General features: G+C 49.0%; 3 protein-coding genes across 3 annotated transcripts; 1 reads left to right on the forward strand and 2 right to left on the reverse strand.

Annotated features, from left to right (window-relative positions):
• Positions 1–825: 825 nt before the first annotated feature.
• On the forward strand, positions 826–3,171 carry LOC123754629 (keratin, type I cytoskeletal 9-like). The gene is made up of 3 exons (XM_069326839.1): positions 826–880; positions 1,678–2,745; positions 2,957–3,171. Exons 1-3 carry the CDS (start codon positions 826–828, stop codon positions 3,169–3,171), a joined length of 1,338 nt encoding a protein of 445 aa, XP_069182940.1.
• A 9-nt stretch (positions 3,172–3,180) lies between these two features.
• LOC138366104 (uncharacterized) lies at positions 3,181–7,869 on the reverse strand. Its single transcript, XM_069326840.1, has 2 exons — positions 7,743–7,869; positions 3,181–4,469 (listed from the first exon to the last, which is right to left on the reverse strand). Exons 1-2 carry the CDS (start codon positions 7,867–7,869, stop codon positions 3,181–3,183), a joined length of 1,416 nt encoding a protein of 471 aa, XP_069182941.1.
• A 4,679-nt stretch (positions 7,870–12,548) lies between these two features.
• On the reverse strand, positions 12,549–13,943 carry LOC138366105 (uncharacterized). Its single transcript, XM_069326841.1, has one exon. It carries the CDS (start codon positions 13,941–13,943, stop codon positions 12,549–12,551), a length of 1,395 nt encoding a protein of 464 aa, XP_069182942.1.
• Between the last annotated feature and the right edge of the window lie 4,392 nt (positions 13,944–18,335).

Genomic DNA, 18,335 nt, shown 5'->3' on the forward strand with positions numbered 1-18,335 from the left:
CTATTGGACCATACGAGGCAGCTCCTATTGGACCATACAAGGCAGCTCCTATTGGACCATACGAGGCAGCTCCTATTGAACCATACGAGGCAGCTCCTATTGGACCCTACGAGGCAGCTCCTATTGGACCATACGAGGCAGCTCCTATTGGACCATACGAGGCAGCTCCTATTGGACCATACGAGGCAGCTCCTATTGGACCATACGAGGCAGCTCCTATTGGACCATACGAGGCAGCTCCTATTGAACCATACGAGGCAGCTCCTATTGAACCATACGAGGCAGCTCCTATTGGACCATACGAGGCAGCTCCTATTGGACCATACGAGGGAGCTCCTATTGGACCATACGAGGCAGCTCCTATTGGACCATACGAGGCAGCTCCTATTGAACCATACGAGGCAGCTCCTATTGGACCATACGAGGCAGCTCCTATTGGACCATACGAGGCAGCTCCTATTGGACCATACGAGGCAGCTCCTATTGAACCATACGAGGGAGCTCCTATTGAACCATACGAGGCAGCTCCTATTGAACCATACGAGGCAGCTCCTATTGGACCATACGAGGCAGCTCCTATTGGACCATACGAGGCAGCTCCTATTGGACCATACGAGGCAGCTCCTATCTATATCCACCCACTAACATTCATATAGGTCCCGCTGATAACACGAGCAGCATAAAAGGGAGATTTAGTGTTTCTGTGTTTAATGATAAGTATTATGAGTAAACAATATTAAAATAATGATTTATCTTGATGAACGATGTCGAATATAACAAGTGACATTGCTAATAATAACCTTGATTAAGTACTGATGATTGATGATGATTGATGATGATGATGATGATGAGGAAGACCAGCCAAGTGCTATGAAGGAGCGTCAGTTGGCTGGGTCATCATAATACGTCAGCGCAGCCCCTTCCGGTAACCTCCCCATCCCTTCCCCACCCACGAACCCCCCCTCTTCCACCCCGTCCCACCAGCCTCCACCCCGTCCCACCTCTCCCCCGACCCACTAACACCCATTACGCAACAGTCCAAGATGAGAGGCCAAGTTTTAAATGAAACAGCTCGCCTTTCTTGTAGTTATTAAGGCGATACATCACTGGGCCTCGCGGCCGGGCAGGCGCTAATGTTATTTGTGGACGGGGCTCACAACCCCACAAATTTGGACCTCACCTTTCTCGTCTTGGGGGTTTAGGGCCCCGACACAAAGCCAGCCCAAGCACACGTGCAACACTCAGAAAGCAATTGGGATAGACATAAACAGATTTTTAAAAGCAAAATTCTTATATATACACGACAATTATATGTGCATTTTTGGTGCCGGAGCCACAGAAAACGGGTCATGCTTGTGTAAACCTTCGCTGTAGGTCAGGTTAGGTTACATTGGGTTAGATTGGCTTGGGTTGAGTTAAATTGGGTTGGGTTGGGTTAGATTGGGTTGGGTTGGGTTAGATTGGGTTGGGTTGGGTTGGGTTGGGTTGGGTTAGGTTGTTAGGACCAAACCACACATACTTCGCGGCGCCATGCATCCAACTGATATCCACTCTATCGTATTATATTATGTGTTGATATATATAGTACCTTGTTAATATCTCCCTTGTTATACCCACTCATTCGCTTCCGAAGCCTCACAACATTACAGTTATCAGCATAAACTGTATCTGATATAGATAGTGGATCAGGGGATAAGGATGAAGGTATAGGATCAGGTGGTAAGGATGAAGGTAGTGGATCAGGGGGTAAGGATGAAGGTAGTGGATCAGGGGGTAAGGAGGAAGATAGTGGATCGGGGGGTAAGGATGAAGATAGTGGATCAGGGGGTAAGGATGAAGATAGTGGATCAGGGGGTAAGGATGAAGATAGTGGATCAGGGGGTAAGGATAAAGATAGTGGATCAGGGGGTAAGGATGAAGATAGTGGATCAGGGGGTAAGGATGAAGGTAGTGGATCAGGAGGTAAGGATGAAGATAGTGGATCAGGGGGTAAGGATGAAGATAGTGGATCAGGGGGTAAGGATGAAGATAGTGGATCAGGGGGTAAGGATGAAGATAGTGGATCAGGGGGTAAGGATGAAGATAGTGGATCAGGGGGTAAGGATGAAGATAGTGGATCAGGGGGTAAGGATGAAAATAGTGGATCAGGAGGTAAGGATGAAAATAGTGGATCAGGAGGTAAGGATGAAGATAGTGGATCAGGAGGTAAGGATGAAGATAGTGGATCAGGGGGTAAGGATGAAGGTAGTGGATCAGGAGGTAAGGATAAAGATAGTGGATCAGGGGGTAAGGATGAAGATAGTGGATCAGGGGGTAAGGATGAAGATAGTGGATCAGGGGGTAAGGATGAAGATAGTGGATCAGGGGGTAAGGATGAAGATAGTGGATCAGGGGGTAAGGATGAAGATAGTGGATCAGGGGGTAAGGATGAAGATAGTGGATCAGGGGGTAAGGATGAAGATAGTGGATCAGGGGGTAAGGATGAAAATAGTGGATCAGGAGGTAAGGATGAAGATAGTGGATCAGGAGGTAAGGATGAAGATAGTGGATCAGGGGGTGAGGATGAAGATAGTGGATCAGGGGGTAAGGATCAAGATAGTGGATCAGGGGGTAAGGATGAAGATAGTGGATCAGGGGGTAAGGATGAAGATAGTGAATCAGGAGGTAAGGATGAAGATAGTGGATCAGGGGGTAAGGATGAAGGTAGTGGATCAGGAGGTAAGGATAAAGATAGTGGATCAGGGGGTAAGGATGAAGATAGTGGATCAGGGGTAAGGATGAAGATAGTGGATCAGGGGTAAGGATGAAGATAGTGGATCAAGAGGGGGGGGGGGGGGGGGAGTAAGTCAACACAATCATGGTAATGAACAAAGAGGAGACAAAAATCCCTCTTGAATTATTTGGCTTCCATTAGCGTCCAGTCAGAGGCCGTGAGGCTCCCGGTCTCCTCAACCAGTCATCCTCATCCACCGTCATCCTCATCATCCGTCATCCTCATCCACCGTCATCCTCATCATCCGTCATGGTCATCCACCGTCATCGTCATCCACCGTCATCCTCATCATCCGTCATCCTCATCCACCGGCATCGTCATCCACCATCATGGTCATCCAACGCCATCGTCATCCACCATCATCGTCATCCACCCTCATCCTCATCCACCGTCATTGAACTTCATCCTTATGTCGTTGTCACAAATGCCGTAGAAGCATGACGTTGTAGTCCGTCGTCTAGAGTCGTGTGACGTCGGGCGTCGTCTAGAGAAGTGTGACGTCGGGCGTCGTCTAGAGTCGTGTGACGTCGGGCGTCGTCTAGAGTAGTGTGACGTCGGGCGTTGTCTAGAGTAGTGTGACGTCGTGCGTCGTCTAGAGTAGTGTGACGTCGGGCGTCGTCTAGAGTAGTGTGACGTCGGGCGTCGTCTAGAGTAGTGTGACGTCGGGCGTCGTCTAGAGTATTGTGACGTCGTGCGTCGTCTAGAGTAGTGTGACGTTGTGCGTCGTCTAGAGTAGTGTGACGTCGGGCGTCGTCTAGAGTAGTGTGACGTCGGGCGTCGTCTAGAGTAGTGTGACGTCGGGCGTCGTCTAGAGTAGTGTGACGTCGTGCGTCGTCTAGAGTAGTGTGACGTTGTGCGTCGTCTAGAGTAGTGTGACGTCGGGCGTCGTCTAGAGTAGTGTGACGTCGGGCGTCGTCTAGAGTAGTGTGACGTCGTGCGTCGTCTAGAGTAGTGTGACGTCGTGCGTCGTCTAGAGTAGTGTGACGTTGTGCGTCGTCTAGAGTAGTGTGACGTCGGGCGTCGTCTAGAGTAGTGTGACGTCGGGCGTCGTCTAGAGTAGTGTGACGTCGTGCGTCGTCTAGAGTAGTGTGACGTTGTGCGTCGTCTAGAGTAGTGTGACGTCGGGCGTCGTCTAGAGTAGTGTGACGTCGGGCGTCGTCTAGAGTAGTGTGACGTCGTGCGTCGTCTAGAGTAGTGTGACGTGCGTCGTCTAGAGTAGTGTGACGTTGTGCGTCGTCTAGAGTAGTGTGACGTCGGGTGTCGTCTAGAGTAGTGTGACGTCGGACGTCGTCTAGAGTAGTGTGACGTCGTGCGTCGTCTAGAGTAGTGTGACGTTGTGCGTCGTCTAGAGTAGTGTGACGTCGGGTGTCGTCTAGAGTAGTGTGACGTCGGGCGTCGTCTAGAGTAGTGTGACGTCGTGCGTCGTCTAGAGTAGTGTGACGTTGTGCGTCGTCTAGAGTAGTGTGACGTCGGGTGTCGTCTAGAGTAGTGTGACGTCGGGCGTCGTCTAGAGTAGTGTGACGTCGTGCGTCGTCTAGAGTAGTGTGACGTCGTGCGTCGTCTAGAGTAGTGTGACGTTGTGCGTCGTCTAGAGTAGTGTGACGTCGTGCGTCGTCTAGAGTAGTGTGACGTCGTGCGTCGTCTCGAGTAGTATGAAGTCGTGCGTCGTCTAGAGTAGTGTGACGTCGTGCGTCGTCTAGAGTAGTGTGACATAGTTGTATGTCGCCGAAAATAGTATATCATAGTTGTGCGTCCTGTAGAGTCCTTTAACGATCTCGTACTCGTCTAGAGTCGTCTGACGTCGTGCACCGTCTTGAGTCGTATACGACATTATCATGCGTCGTCTTGGGTCATATACGACGTTATCATGCGTCGTCTTGAGTAGTATACGACGTTATCATGCGTCGTCTTGAGTCGTATGCGACGTTATCATGCGTCGTCTTGAGTCGTATACGACGTTATCATGCGTCGTCTTGGGTCGTATACGACGTTATCATGCGTCGTCTTGAGTCGTATACGACGTTATCATGCGTCGTCTTGGGTCGTATACGACGTTATTATGCGTCGTCTTAAGTCGTATACGACGTTATCATGCGTCGTCTTGAGTCGTATACGACGTTATCATGCGTCGTCTTGGGTCGTATACGACGTTATCATGCGTCGTCTTGAGTCGTATACGACGTTATCATGCGTCGTCTTGGGTCGTATACGACGTTATCATGCGTCGTCTTGAGTCGTATGACGTAGTTGCGTGTTATCTAAGAGTCGTCTGACCGTGTCGTGCGACGCTCTTTAAGGCTAAAGTGCAATCCAAAAAGCTATTTAAAATATTGTATGGAAAGAAAATGTCTGCAGTTGTATGTTGAGGACTCAGTAGTCAGGGAGAGGCTGACGTTCACTGACGTCTACTCTTCATTTCCTATAGAAGGAAAAAAAACTCAGCCGCGACGATCATTCAGTTAAGAGTGACCAATAAACTAATGCATTAATCGTGTTTAGATATAAAAGTGTGGCGCCCCGACAAGAAGACAAACAGGGAGGTTCATCAAGTAAATGAAAGGGTCGTGTCAAGGCTCTTGAAGCCTCCCCGAGTTGGTTCCGATTCCCCGCTCCGCTTCTCGGCCGATGCGAATTTGTTAGACCACAAGAGGGTCGTAAGGTAATTGTGTGTGTTTATTGCAAACAAAGCGCCAAGTCGATGTGTTTGAAGAAAGCTCAATTGTGTTGATTGGGAATATGTTTGATGGAGTTCGAACCTGGAGCGTGAATAAAGAATTTATGACTCGCTGGCTGCTATTCTTTCCCGAAACGTGACTCGCCTGTGGTGGGTCGTGTCTGTGTCAGCGCCAGCTGCTGTTTACACACACCCGCGGCACCACACAACACCCAAGTTGGAGATGCAAATGATGCGGTTCGCAGACTTCAAGGAGGAGAGACTGACGCTTCGCTGTTCCAAACTTAAGGTTCGGATTCACAACCTATCTTTTATGTATGCAAATTGTTAATCTGATGTTTTGATTTCATATTTTTGAAGGTTTGATGAGCTGAGCTTGGAACTCAATTACGATATAAAAAATCATAATTTATATAAATAGATGTATTTGGGTACCAGTTTGTGTTAATAAAGTGGATTCAGGAGGTGGAGAGGTCATGTGACCTTCACTGGTCACTGCTACAGGTGAAGTAGCAGTGACCAGTGAAGGTCAAGTTATCGGTGAAGTAGCAGTGACCAGTGAAGGTCAAGCAGAACTGGAAGGGTGAGAAGGAGGGCTGGGATGGGGGAGAAATAGAGCTAGGAGGAGAATAACGATAGGGAGAAGGCGGGGAAAAAAATATGGCCTGAATCCCAAACCCAAAGAATAATGATAGACAAAACCCTAAATTCGGGGAAAAAAAATAAATACAGTTTCTCATACCATATACAGCTGTATCATTGCACGTGAGATCCTCTCCTTGCACACAAGACCTCAAGATTCCCCGTATTATATAATGCTCTCATGTGTGAGCCATAATAATACCTGGTGTGGCCCTGCCCACTCTACCCTCACTGCATGGTAGTCTCCTGGAAAGATCGCTTCTCTCATAATACTTGTCAATTTCGCTTCTATTATTGATAATGTGCAGTTGTTTTTGTGCCTCCCGATCTTGTAACTCTTCTCATTTATTTGCAATTCCGTTTGTATTTGTGTAGCTTACTTCAGCTTTGCTGTGATTTTGCCAGAGGATAGTCGTGTCTCTTGCTTCATGTCCCTTTCTGATAGGAGAAAGGGTGCATGTTGATCTGTCACAGATGGAAGAGGTCGACGGAAAGGAATCATGGCTGCTCACTGGGTGCTGTCTGTAAACAGTGAGCATCGCCAGAATCACAGTCTCCTAAGTCTTAACATTGGTCATTTGTTTAAGATCTTTTAGCATGTTCAGGTCCCACAATTAATGACGGAATATTATATAGCTGACCTCTGAAAATAACAATAAATATACCTTTATAATGAGTTAAGATTCGCTTTATATCTTTCTTCCCTACCCTTCACCACCTTCCCTACCCTTCACCACCCTCCCTACCCTTCACCACCTTCCCTACCCTTCACCACCCTCCCTACCCTTCACCACCTTCCCTACCCTTCACCACCCTCCCTACCCTTCACCACCTTCCCTACCCTTCACCACCTTCCCTACCCTTCACTACCTTCCCTACCCTTTACCACCTTCTCTATCCTTCATCATCTTCTCTATCCTTCACCACCTTCCCTACCCTTCACTACCTTCCCTACCCTTTACCACCTTCTCTATCCTTCATCATCTTCTCTATCCTTCACCACCTTCCCTACTCTTCACCACCTTCCCTACCCTTCACCACCTTCCCTACCCTTCACCACCTTCCCTACCCTTCACTACCTTCCCTACCCTTTACCACCTTCTCTATCCTTCATCATCTTCTCTATCCTTCACCACCTTCCCTACCCTTCACCACCTTCCCTACCCTTCACCACCTTCCCTACCCTTCACCACCTTCCCTACCCTTCACCACCTTCCTTACCCATCACCACATTCTCTATCCTTCTGCCCCCAATAATGCCTGTATCCAAGCCTGTCCCCCACCAACACCGGAAATAGGGTGGTGCATTTTTCACTGGGAAATTATCGGGAAACATAATAGGCTCCTGTGTCAGGAAGTTCCCCCATAACACTTGTGTCAGTGCCCCCCCCACACACCTGTGTCAGTGCCTGCCCCCCACCCACACTTGTGTCAGTCCCCCCCCCACATACCTGTGTCAGTGCCTGCCCCCCCACACACCTGTGTCAGTGCCTACCCCACCCACATCTGTGTCAGTGCCCCCCCCCACACCTGTATCAGGGAGCGACCCTTCCCTCCCCCACACTCCACCACACTTGTGCCAGAGGAGAAAAACCTGCCAGAAAGAGCAACACACCAGTCATGTGTTGCACCAATTACCAACACACGATTCACCTGGTTTCAATTTTTTTTGGCCCAGTAAGTTTCCATTTTTCTTTTCACATTCCAGCTTTTGATGGAGGAAGTAAGCAAGTACAGCTTCTCCCTGCAGCGAGTCACTTCCCACGCCAGAGCGCAGCATCTGGGAGCTATATTTGGAGGGGAAACTGTCTGCCGAGGAGGAGGAGGAACTTCGACTCCTGCTAGCTCCTCCTTTGAGTCTTCCTCCGCTAGGATAATGTCTCACATCAAAAGCAATGGTGGTGAATATTTCATAAGTCTTGAGGATAGCGTTAAAGAGTATGGCTGATTCTCCTCCTTCCTTCCTTCCTTCCTTCCTTCCTTCCTTCCTTCCTTCCTTCCTTCCTTCCTTCCTTCCTTCCTTCCTTCCTTCCTTCCTTCCTTCCTTCCTTCCTTCCTTCCTTCCTTCCTTCCTTCCTTCCTTCCTTCCTTCCTTCCTTCCTTCCTTCCTTCCTTCCTTTTCTCCCTATTTTGTCTTCCTCATTTCTTCTCTCTGAAAATCAACCTCTAAGTGACCTGCTTCTTAAGGGCAAGAAAGAGCCAGTCAGCCCTAAACAAAAGTGACTTACTTCAGGTGTTTTTCTTTCCATCTTGTGAGGGCCTTAGAGCCAGGTGTTGGAGGTGTTGTGAGGGTCTTAGAACCGGGTGTTGGAGGTGTTGTGAGGGTCTTAGAACCGGGTGCTGGAGGTGTTGTGAGGGTCTTAGAGCCGGGTGCTGGAGGTGTTGTGAGGGTCTTAGAGCCGGGTGCTGGAGGTGTTGTGAGGGTCTTAGAGCCGGGTGCTGGAGGTGTTGTGAGGGTCTTAGAGCCGGGTGCTGGAGGTGTTGTGAGGGTCTTAGAGCCGGGTGCTGGAGGTGTTGTGAGGGTCTTAGAGCCGGGTGCTGGAGGTGTTGTGAGGGTCTTAGAGCCGGGTGCTGGAGGTGTTGTGAGGGTCTTAGAGCCGGGTGCTGGAGGTGTTGTGAGGGTCTTAGAGCCGGGTGCTGGAGGTGTTGTGAGGGTCTTAGAGCCGGGTGCTGGAGGTGTTGTGAGGGTCTTAGAGCCAGGTGTGTTGGAGGTGTTGTGAGGGTCTTAGAGCCAGGTGTGTTGGAGGTGTTGTGAGGGTCTTAGAGCCAGGTGTGTTGGAGGTGTTGTGAGGGTCTTAGAGCCAGGTGTGTTGGAGGTGTTGTGAGGGTCTTAGAGCCAGGTGTGTTGGAGGTGTTGTGAGTGTCTTAGAGCCAGGTGTGTTGGAGGTGTTGTGAGGGTCTTAGAGCCAGGTGTGTTGGAGGTGTTGTGAGGGTCTTAGAGCCAGGTGTGTTGGAGGTGTTGTGAGGGTCTTAGAGCAGGGTGCTGGAGGTGTTGTGAGGGTCACAGAGCAGGGTGTTGGAGGTGTTGTGAGGGTCTTAGAGCAGGGTGCTGGAGGTGTTGTGAGGGTCACAGAGCAGGGTGTTGGAGGTGTTGTGAGGGTCTTAGAGCCGGGTGCTGGAGGTGTTGTGAGGGTCTTAGAGCCGGGTGTTGGAGGTGTTGTGAGGGTCACAGAGCAGGGTGTTGGAGGTGTTGTGAGGGTCTTAGAGCCGGGTGCTGGAGGTGTTGTGAGGGTCTTAGAGCCAGGTGTGTTGGAGGTGTTGTGAGGGTCTTAGAGCCAGGTGTGTTGGAGGTGTTGTGAGGGTCTTAGAGCCAGGTGTGTTGGAGGTGTTGTGAGGGTCTTAGAGCCGGGTGTTGGAGGTGTTGTGAGGGTCTTAGAGCCGGGTGTTGGAGGTGTTGTGAGGGTCTTAGAGCCGGGTGTTGGAGGTATTGTGAGAGTCTTAGAGCCGGGTTAGGTTAAGTTAGGTTAGGTTAGGTTAGGTTAGGTTAGGTTAGGTTAAGTTAGGTTAGGTTAGGTTAGGTTAGGTTAAGTTAGGATAGGTTAGGTTAGGTGTTCTATTGGCGAATATTTGTATATGTAGTACGTTGGTGAAGCATTTACAATGGCGATTCGAACAGAGACCAAATGTTCGTTAATCCAGCCACCAAACCCTGTTTATGATTGGAAAGCGGTTTACACGCGACTCACAACTGATTACGTTCGAACATTTATCGAGCTGTGCTTCCCTGACGACATCTTTTCGAATCAAAACTCTCTGTATACAGCCCGTCCTCCAAACAAAGATCCAAAAGGGATTCCATGCACCCGCCAAACCCCCTTGTTTATGAAGGAAAAACGGTTTACACACGACTCAGAACTGATTTCTTTCTAACACTTCCGGAACAAGTGCTTCACTGACGACTTTTGTTCTTACTACAACGCTGTAAATGCTTCACCCACGTACTACAAATACAAATAATCGCCAACAGAACCTAAACACTTAACCTAACCCACACCTAACTATACACAGAACTTTAGTTAGTAATAATATTAATTTACATATGAGAACAAACCTATTTTTAATACACAGTGTTTGGGCTAAGATTGCAAGGAGAGGTTAGGTTAGATTTTTATTTGTATATTCTAAAGTTGTCAATCAATTTTTGACAAAATTTAAAACAAAACACACAACTCGGCGAGTTTTACAATACTGATTGAGCATATTTTGAAAAAAAAAAGTTTTGGTAAATAATGAATATTTAAAAAAAATCAGATTCATAATTTTTTATTATGAAACATAAATAGGAAATTACATCTATTTAGATAATAGAACTTGTAAGTTCTTTCCTGTGATACCAAAACTGCAGTAATATCTGTAACTTTGCACTCTGTAAACAATCTCTTGGACTTGTACATTATTTGTGTACACATTGTTTAATTTTGTCGTGAGGTTTAAGTAAACTTGCTGTGGGGGCCGCTTCCAGACCATTGCTGTGGGGGCCGCTTCCAGACCATTGCTGTGGTGGCCGCTTCCAGACCATTGCTGTGGGGGCCGCTTCCAGACCATTGCTGTGGGGGCCGCTTCCAGACCATTGCTGTGGGGGCCGCTTCCAGACCATTGCTGTGGGGGCCGCTTCCAGACCATTGCTGTGGGGGCCGCTTCCAGACCATTGCTGTGGGGGCCGCTTCCAGACCATTGCTGTGGGGGCCGCTTCCAGACCATTGCTGTGGGGGCCGCTTCCAGACCATTGCTGTGGGGGCCGCTTCCAGACCATTGCTGTGGGGGCCGCTTCCAGACCATTGCTGTGGGGGCCGCTTCCAGACCATTGCTGTGGGGGCCGCTTCCAGACCATTGCTGTGGTGGCCGCTTCCAGACCATTGCTGTGGGGGCCGTTTCCAGACCATTGCTGTGGGGGCCGCTTCCAGACCATTGCTGTGGGGGCCGCTTCCAGACCATTGCTGTGGGGGCCGCTTCCAGACCATTGCTGTGGGGGCCGCTTCCAGACCATTGCGCTATGCCTGGAGATAGAACAGACCAAGATTGACCGAGACTAACGCTCACGGCGCCTCCAGGAGGAGGAGATAATTTAACCAACGCGAGGAGGAATGGAGGCAATGGATAGGGATAGATGAGGGGGGGGGGGGCAGGGAAGGTGGGTAAGGGGGGATGTAAGGGGGGATGTAAGGGGGGGGGGCATGGAAATGGGGGGTGGGGTGGGGGGTCAAGTACCGTTTTCAATCACTTAGGACAACATACTCTCCCTGTCTATTAATATTCATTTAAGACTTCAGTGGGAATCTTTATGGGGCAGATAAACAGATTTTTTGGTTTGTGATGTTAATGTTGGAGAGCATGGTAGAATGTTGGGGTGTAGGTGAGCGTGGTAGAATGTTGGGGTGTAGGTGAGCGTGGTAGAATGTTGGGTGTAGGTGAGCGTGGTAGAATGTTGGGTGTAGGTGAGCGTGGTAGAATGTTGGGGTGTAGGTGAGCGTGGTAGAATGTTGGGTGTAGGTGAGCGTGGTAGAATGTTGGGTGTAGGTGAGCGTGGCAGAATGTTGGGTGTAGGTGAGCATGGTAGAATGTTGGGTGTAGGTGAGCATGGTAGAATGTTGGGGTGTAGGTGAGCATGGTAGAATGTTGGGTGTAGGTGAGCATGGTAGAATGTTGGGGTGTAGGTGAGCGTGGTAGAATGTTGGGTGTAGGTGAGCATGGTAGAATGTTGGGGTGTAGGTGAGCATGGTAGAATGTTGGGTGTAGGTGAGCATGGTAGAATGTTGGGGTGTAGGTGAGCGTGGTAGAATGTTGGGTGTAGGTGAGCATGGTAGAATGTTGGGGTGTAGGTGAGCATGGTAGAATGTTGGGTGTAGGTGAGCATGGTAGAATGTTGAGGTGTAGGTGAGCATGGTAGAATGTTGGGTGTTGGAGAGCATGGTAGAATGTTGGGGTGTTAGTGAGCATGGTAGAATGTTCGGTGTAGGAGAGCATGGTACAATGTTGGGTGTTGGAGAGCATGGTAGAATGTTGGGTGTTGGTGAGCATGGTAGAATGTTGGGTGTAGGAGAGCATGGTAGAATGATGGGTGTTGGAGAGCATGGTAGAATGTTGGGTGTAGGAGAGCATGGTAGAATGTTGGGTGTAGGAGAGCATGGCAGAATGATGGGTGTTAGAGAGCATGGTAGAATGTTGGGTGTAGGAGAGCATGGTAGAATGTTGGGTGTAGGAGAGCATGGTAGAATGATGGGTGTTGGAGAGCATGGTAGAATGTTGGGTGTAGGAGAGCATGGTAGAATGTTGGGTGTAGGAGAGCATGGTAGAATGATGGGTGTTGGAGAGCATGGTAGAATGTTGGGTGTTGGAGAGCATGGTAGAATGTTGGGTGTAGGTGAGCATGGTAGAATGTTGGGTGTAGGTGAGCATGGTAGAATGTTGGGTGTAGGTGAGCATGGTAGAATGATGGGTGTTGGAGAGCATGGTAGAATGTTAGGTGTAGGAGAGCATGGTAGAATGTTGGGTGTAGGAGAGCATGGTAGAATGATGGGTGTTGGAGAGCATGGTAGAATGTTGGGTGTAGGTGAGCATGGTAGAATGTTGGGTGTAGGAGAGCATGGTAGAATGTTGGGTGTAGGAGAGCATGGTAGAATGATGGGTGTAGGAGAGCATGGTAGAATGTTGGGTGTAGGAGAGCATGGTAGAATGTTGGGTGTAGGAGAGCATGGTAGAATGATGGGTGTTGGAGAGCATGGTAGAATGTTGGGTGTAGGTGAGCATGGTAGAATGTTGGGTGTAGGAGAGCATGGTACAATGTTGGGTGTTGGAGAGCATGGTAGAATGTTGGGTGTTGGTGAGCATGGTAGAATGTTGGGTGTAGGAGAGCATGGTAGAATGATGGGTGTTGGAGAGCATGGTAGAATGTTGGGTGTAGGAGAGCATGGTAGAATGTTGGGTGTAGGAGAGCATGGTAGAATGATGGGTGTTGGAGAGCATGGTAGAATGTTGGGTGTAGGAGAGCATGGTAGAATGTTGGGTGTAGGAGAGCATGGTAGAATGATGGGTGTTGGAGAGCATGGTAGAATGTTGGGTGTTGGAGAGCATGGTAGAATGTTGGGTGTAGGTGAGCATGGTAGAATGTTGGGTGTAGGTGAGCATGGTAGAATATTGGGTGTTGGAGAGCATGGTAGAATGTTGGGTGTAGGTGAGCATGGTAGAATGTTGGGTGTAGGTGAGCATGGTAGAATATTGGGTGTTGGAGAGCATTGTAGAATGTTGGGTGTTGGAGAGCATGGTAGAATGATGGGTGTTGGTGAGCATGGTTGAATGTTGGGTGTAGGTGAGCATGGTAGAATATTGGGTGTTGGAGAGCATGGTAGAATGTTGGGTGTTGGAGAGCATGGTAGAATGTTGGGTGTAGGTGAGCATGGTAGAATGTTGGGTGTTGGAGAGCATGGTAGAATGATGGGTGTTGGAGAGCATGGTAGAATGTTGGGTGTTGGAGAGCATGGTAGAATGTTGGGTGTTGGAGAGCATGGTATAATGATGGGTGTTGGAGAGCATGGTATAATGATGGGTGTTGGAGAGCATGGTAGAATGATGAGTGTTGGAGAGCATGGTATAATGATGGGTGTTGGAGAGCATGGTAGAATGTTGGGTGTTGGAGAGCATGGTAGAATGTTGGGTGTTGGAGAGCATGGTAGAATGTTGGGTGTTGGAGAGCATGGTAGAATGTTGGGTGTTGGAGAGCATGGTATAATGATGGGTGTTGGAGAGCATGGTAGAATGTTGGGTGTTGGAGAGCATGGTAGAATGTTGGGTGTAGGTGAGCATGGTAGAATGTTGGGTGTTGGAGAGCATGGTAGAATGATGGGTGTTGGAGAGCATGATAGAATGCTGGAGGGTAGGGAAGCATTTATGACATATTACCCGCATTAAAACTCCCCAAAATCAATGAATAAATACAACTAAGGTAAAAAAAAGGGATAATTTAGCTGATGTAGTTAATGATGCGAGAAGGCACCTCTCGCCTGCTGGACCCCTGGCAGGATGACGCAGGGTTCCAGGCACGGACTGATGCCTGTCACCAGCTAAGAATATAATCCCACATTATCTCCGTCACACAAAAAAACATGATAAGAATAAGAGTGTAGTAATAAGGTATTGGACGTCTTGCTATCAGCCTGGTCTAGATTAATGATGACTGTATAAGCATTTCTTAGTTATCGAAGGATTAATTAATATAAATATAAATTGTCATCCACCCTTCCCTGGAAATGAAGCAGCAGGATGCTGATTCTGGAAACTTTCCCTGTTAAGGCTACTCATTGTTCAGCTGGTACAGCTTCGCCCCTCACACGCGTTGGGTCCAGGGTTCGAGTCTCCTAGAGCCCAGGTGGATGGAATACTCTCTCTCTCTCTCTCTCTCTCTCTCTCTCTCTCTCTCTCTCTCTCTCTCTCTCTCTCTCTCTCTCTCTCTCTCTCTCTCTCTCTCTCTCTCTTTCTCTCTTTTTCTCTCCCCTCCCTCCACTCTCTCACTTTCTCCCTCTCTCCCACTTTCTCCCTCTCTCCCACTTTCTCCCTCGCATTCTTTCCTGCCTCTCACTCCCTCTCCCTGCCTCTCACTCCATATCCCTGCCTCTCACTCCCTCTCCCTGCCTCTTACTCACTCTCTCTGTCCTCTCATTACCTCTCCCTGCATCTCACCCTCTCTCCCTGCTTCTCACTCCCTCTCCCTGCCTCTCTCTCACTCTCCCTGCCTTTCAGTCCCTCTCCCTGCCTCTCACTCACTCTCCCTGCCTCTCACTCCCTCTCCCTGCCTCTCACTCCCTCTCCCTGTCTCTCACTTCCTCTCCCTGCCACTCACTCCCTCTCCCTGCCTCTCACTCCCTCTCCCTGCCACTTACTCCCTCTCCCTGTCTCTCACTTCCTCTCCCTGCCACTCACTCCCTCTCCCTGCCTCTCACTCCCTCTCCCTGTCTCTCACTCCCTCTCACTTCCTCTCCCTGTCTCTTTATTTCCGCCTCTCCCCCTCCACGAATCTTATTCCTACGCTCCATCTCTCTTCAATATCATTCTTCCATCTGATTTTTCCCATTCTCTCTTTTATCAATGCTTTCTCTTCCTCTTCTCCTTTCCTTTCCTTTCCCCAATCCTGCCTTTCCTCTCCTCTCCTCCCTGGTGGTTAGGTTAGGCCAGGTTAGGTTAGGTTAGGTTAGGTTAGGTTAGGTTAGGTTAGGTTAGGTTAGGTTAGGTTAGGCCAGGTTAGGTTAGGTTAGGTTAGGTTAGGTCAGGTTAGATGGTTATGCTTGGTTAGATTAGTCTGGTGGTGTCCTTCCTGCAGTATCAGGAAGACGTTCCAGCTTTCCATGTTTAAAGTCCCACACGTTGCTAAGCTTTGTCTTCATCCTGTGAGGTACTTCAGCAGCTGATTAAATAATGTTTAAGCTGGCTCTGTTATTGTCATCATATTCCTGCTTAGGTCTCCTGCTGTTAGCTCCTCCTGTCAGTAGGTTGCCTGTTGTAAAAGTCAAATACTGACTTATTAAAAACTAAGAAAGTCGGTATTTGACTAACGGGTCAGGCTGGAGGATGGGGTTGGTTTCAGGATGAAGCTGACGACCTCAACTACTCGTCCCAACCATCAACCAATAGAACACCCTATCTTAACATACTAAGAAGGTTAGGTGAGGTCGGTGTTTTCTATGAAGCTTTTCAAGGTAAACTAAAATATTCACAATTAATTCGTATGTCACATATGCACTTATTAAATAAGCCAATATTGACAGAAAGCAAGAGCGAGAACGGGTTGGAAGACGACGACTCGCCCTCCTGAACCAGTTCTCCACAAAATGACACGATTCAGGCCAGCGTAAAGCGATACTTTTGCCCCTGCCTCTAGTGGCAATATATATGAACCAGGCCACAGTCTCCAGCACATGGGCTCCGCCTTACGGTCAAGTACCGCTTTGTCTTTTCTCTACATGCTAAATGAGATGTCTTCAGGGAATCGTTTGCCTCCATGGTGTGTATGTAGTTCAGTGCCATAATATCTCTATAGGATTCCCGGCGTCGTTTCAGCTCTCTTCGCGTCGGTAATCACTGGCTAGTCTTCCCAGATCTACACCCAAGGACTGTATGGGAACCTTCCCGGTCGCCAGAATATCGTGCAGGAGCTCTACAGAACTGGTGACGTGTAGGACGTGTGGGTGTTGCTCTTCATCGTCAGAGCTCTACAGAACTGGTGACGTGTAGGACGTGTGTATGTTGCTCTTCATCGTCAGAGCTCTACAGAACTGGTGACGTGTAGCACGTGTGGGTGTGGCTCTTCATCGTCAGAGCTCTACAGAACGTGTGTCAGAGGGAGACGAAGGATCACCCAATCTTCTCCTTGACAGATGGAAACAAGTGAGGATAGCCATCCCATCTTGCACAGTGGAGGGTGAGGGGACCCTCGTCCCCTCCCACAGTGGAGGGTGAGGGGACCCTCGTCCCCTCCCACAGTGGAGGGGGAGGGGACCCTCGTCCCCTCCCACAGTGGAGGGGGAGGGGACCCTCGTCCCCTCCCACAGTGGAGGGTGAGGGGACCCTCGTCCCCTCCCACAGTGGAGGGGGAGGGGACCCTCGTCCCCTCCCACAGTGGAGGATGAGGGGACCCTCGTCCCCTCCCACAGCGGAGGGGGAGGGGACCCTCGTCCCCTCCCACAGTGGAGGATGAGGGGACCCTCGTCCCCTCCCACAGTGGAGGGGGAGGGGACCCTCGTCCCCTCCCACAGTGTCGGATGAGGGGACCCTCGTCCCCTCCCACAGTGGAGGGGGAGGGGACCCTCGTCCCCTCCCACAGTGGCGGGGGAGGGGACCCTCGTCCCCTCCCACAGTGGAGGATGAGGGGACCCTCGTCCCCTCCCACAGTGGAGGATGAGGGGACCCTCGTCCCCTCCCACAGTGGAGGGGGAGGGGACCCTCGTCCCCTCCCACAGTGTCGGATGAGGGGACCCTCGTCCCCTCCCACAGTGGAGGATGAGGGGACCCTCGTCCCCTCCCACAGTGGAGGGGGAGGGGACCCTCGTCCCCTCCCACAGTGGAGGATGAGGGGACCCTCGTCCCCTCCCACAGTGGAGGGTGAGGGGACCCTCGTCCCCTCCCACAGTGGAGGATGAGGGGACCCTCGTCCCCTCCCACAGTGGAGGGGGAGGGGACCCTCGTCCTCTCCCACAGTGGAGGATGAGGGGACCCTCGTCCCCTCCCACAGTGGAGGGGGAGGGGACCCTCGTCCTCTCCCACAGTGGAGGGGGAGGGGACCCTCGTCCTCTCCCACAGTGGAGGGTGAGGGGACCCTCGTCCCCTCCCACAGGAAGACGAGGACGCTCCCCATATAAGCGAAGCTGGTGGAAGGGTTTTATAATCGAGGGAATTTTTCTGATCTGTTCAATTGGCAAATATTTCCAAGTATAGACTTTTCAGAATTGTTTACCCCTGAAAAGCTACGTACTAAGTGAAGGTACTCAGTCATGAAAGAGTTTGAAGTAAAGTCAAATCTTTGAGTTTATTTCCCTGACCATAGATTTATTAATGTCTGTAAATGGTACAAGGTTTACTAGTATATTGCTACTTGTTTGTTGTGTTAAGAGAACTTTATTGTTGCACCGATGAGCATTTTATCGTAATCAATCTATTAACTGATTACAATATCATAAACCTTTAATGATACTGGTTAGTAGTCAAATATTTATATAATTTCTGTGAAAATTAAATATTTTATCAAATAGAGCAGCATATGTTGTAAATAATATTTATTTCTTAGAATCTTATTCAGAAATAAATGAATTAGAACTTATATATAACATATGGAGAAACACCATTTTCTTCCTAATAATTTAGATAAAACAATTTACTCTCAACATTAACCAAGCATTAACCCGTAACTTCAAAAACAGACAAATGCTCACTCTATCCATGTGTTCCTCTATGTCAAATATCTACAACTGCCGTGTAGTTATACACAAGAAATTAATACGGGAAATAATCTAAAACAAAACAATATTTTCACTAGCTTATTATTTAAAACTGACGATTAATAACCATTGAATTTGTCAAATTGTTAAACGTTTTCTCATTACGAATATTTTCCAGATATTTTCAATTCGAAATCCTCCTATCAATTTATAAATTCGTAAATTTATAAATCAGTTCACTACTTACTGATTCAACCCCTGGAAATAATGTATTTTTACCCCAGGGTGTAACCTATTACCCTGGGGTAGAACACTACATTATTAC

The sequence above is a fragment of the Procambarus clarkii genome, chromosome 18, assembly GCF_040958095.1.
Source record: "Procambarus clarkii isolate CNS0578487 chromosome 18, FALCON_Pclarkii_2.0, whole genome shotgun sequence".
NCBI lineage: Eukaryota > Metazoa > Arthropoda > Malacostraca > Decapoda > Cambaridae > Procambarus > Procambarus clarkii.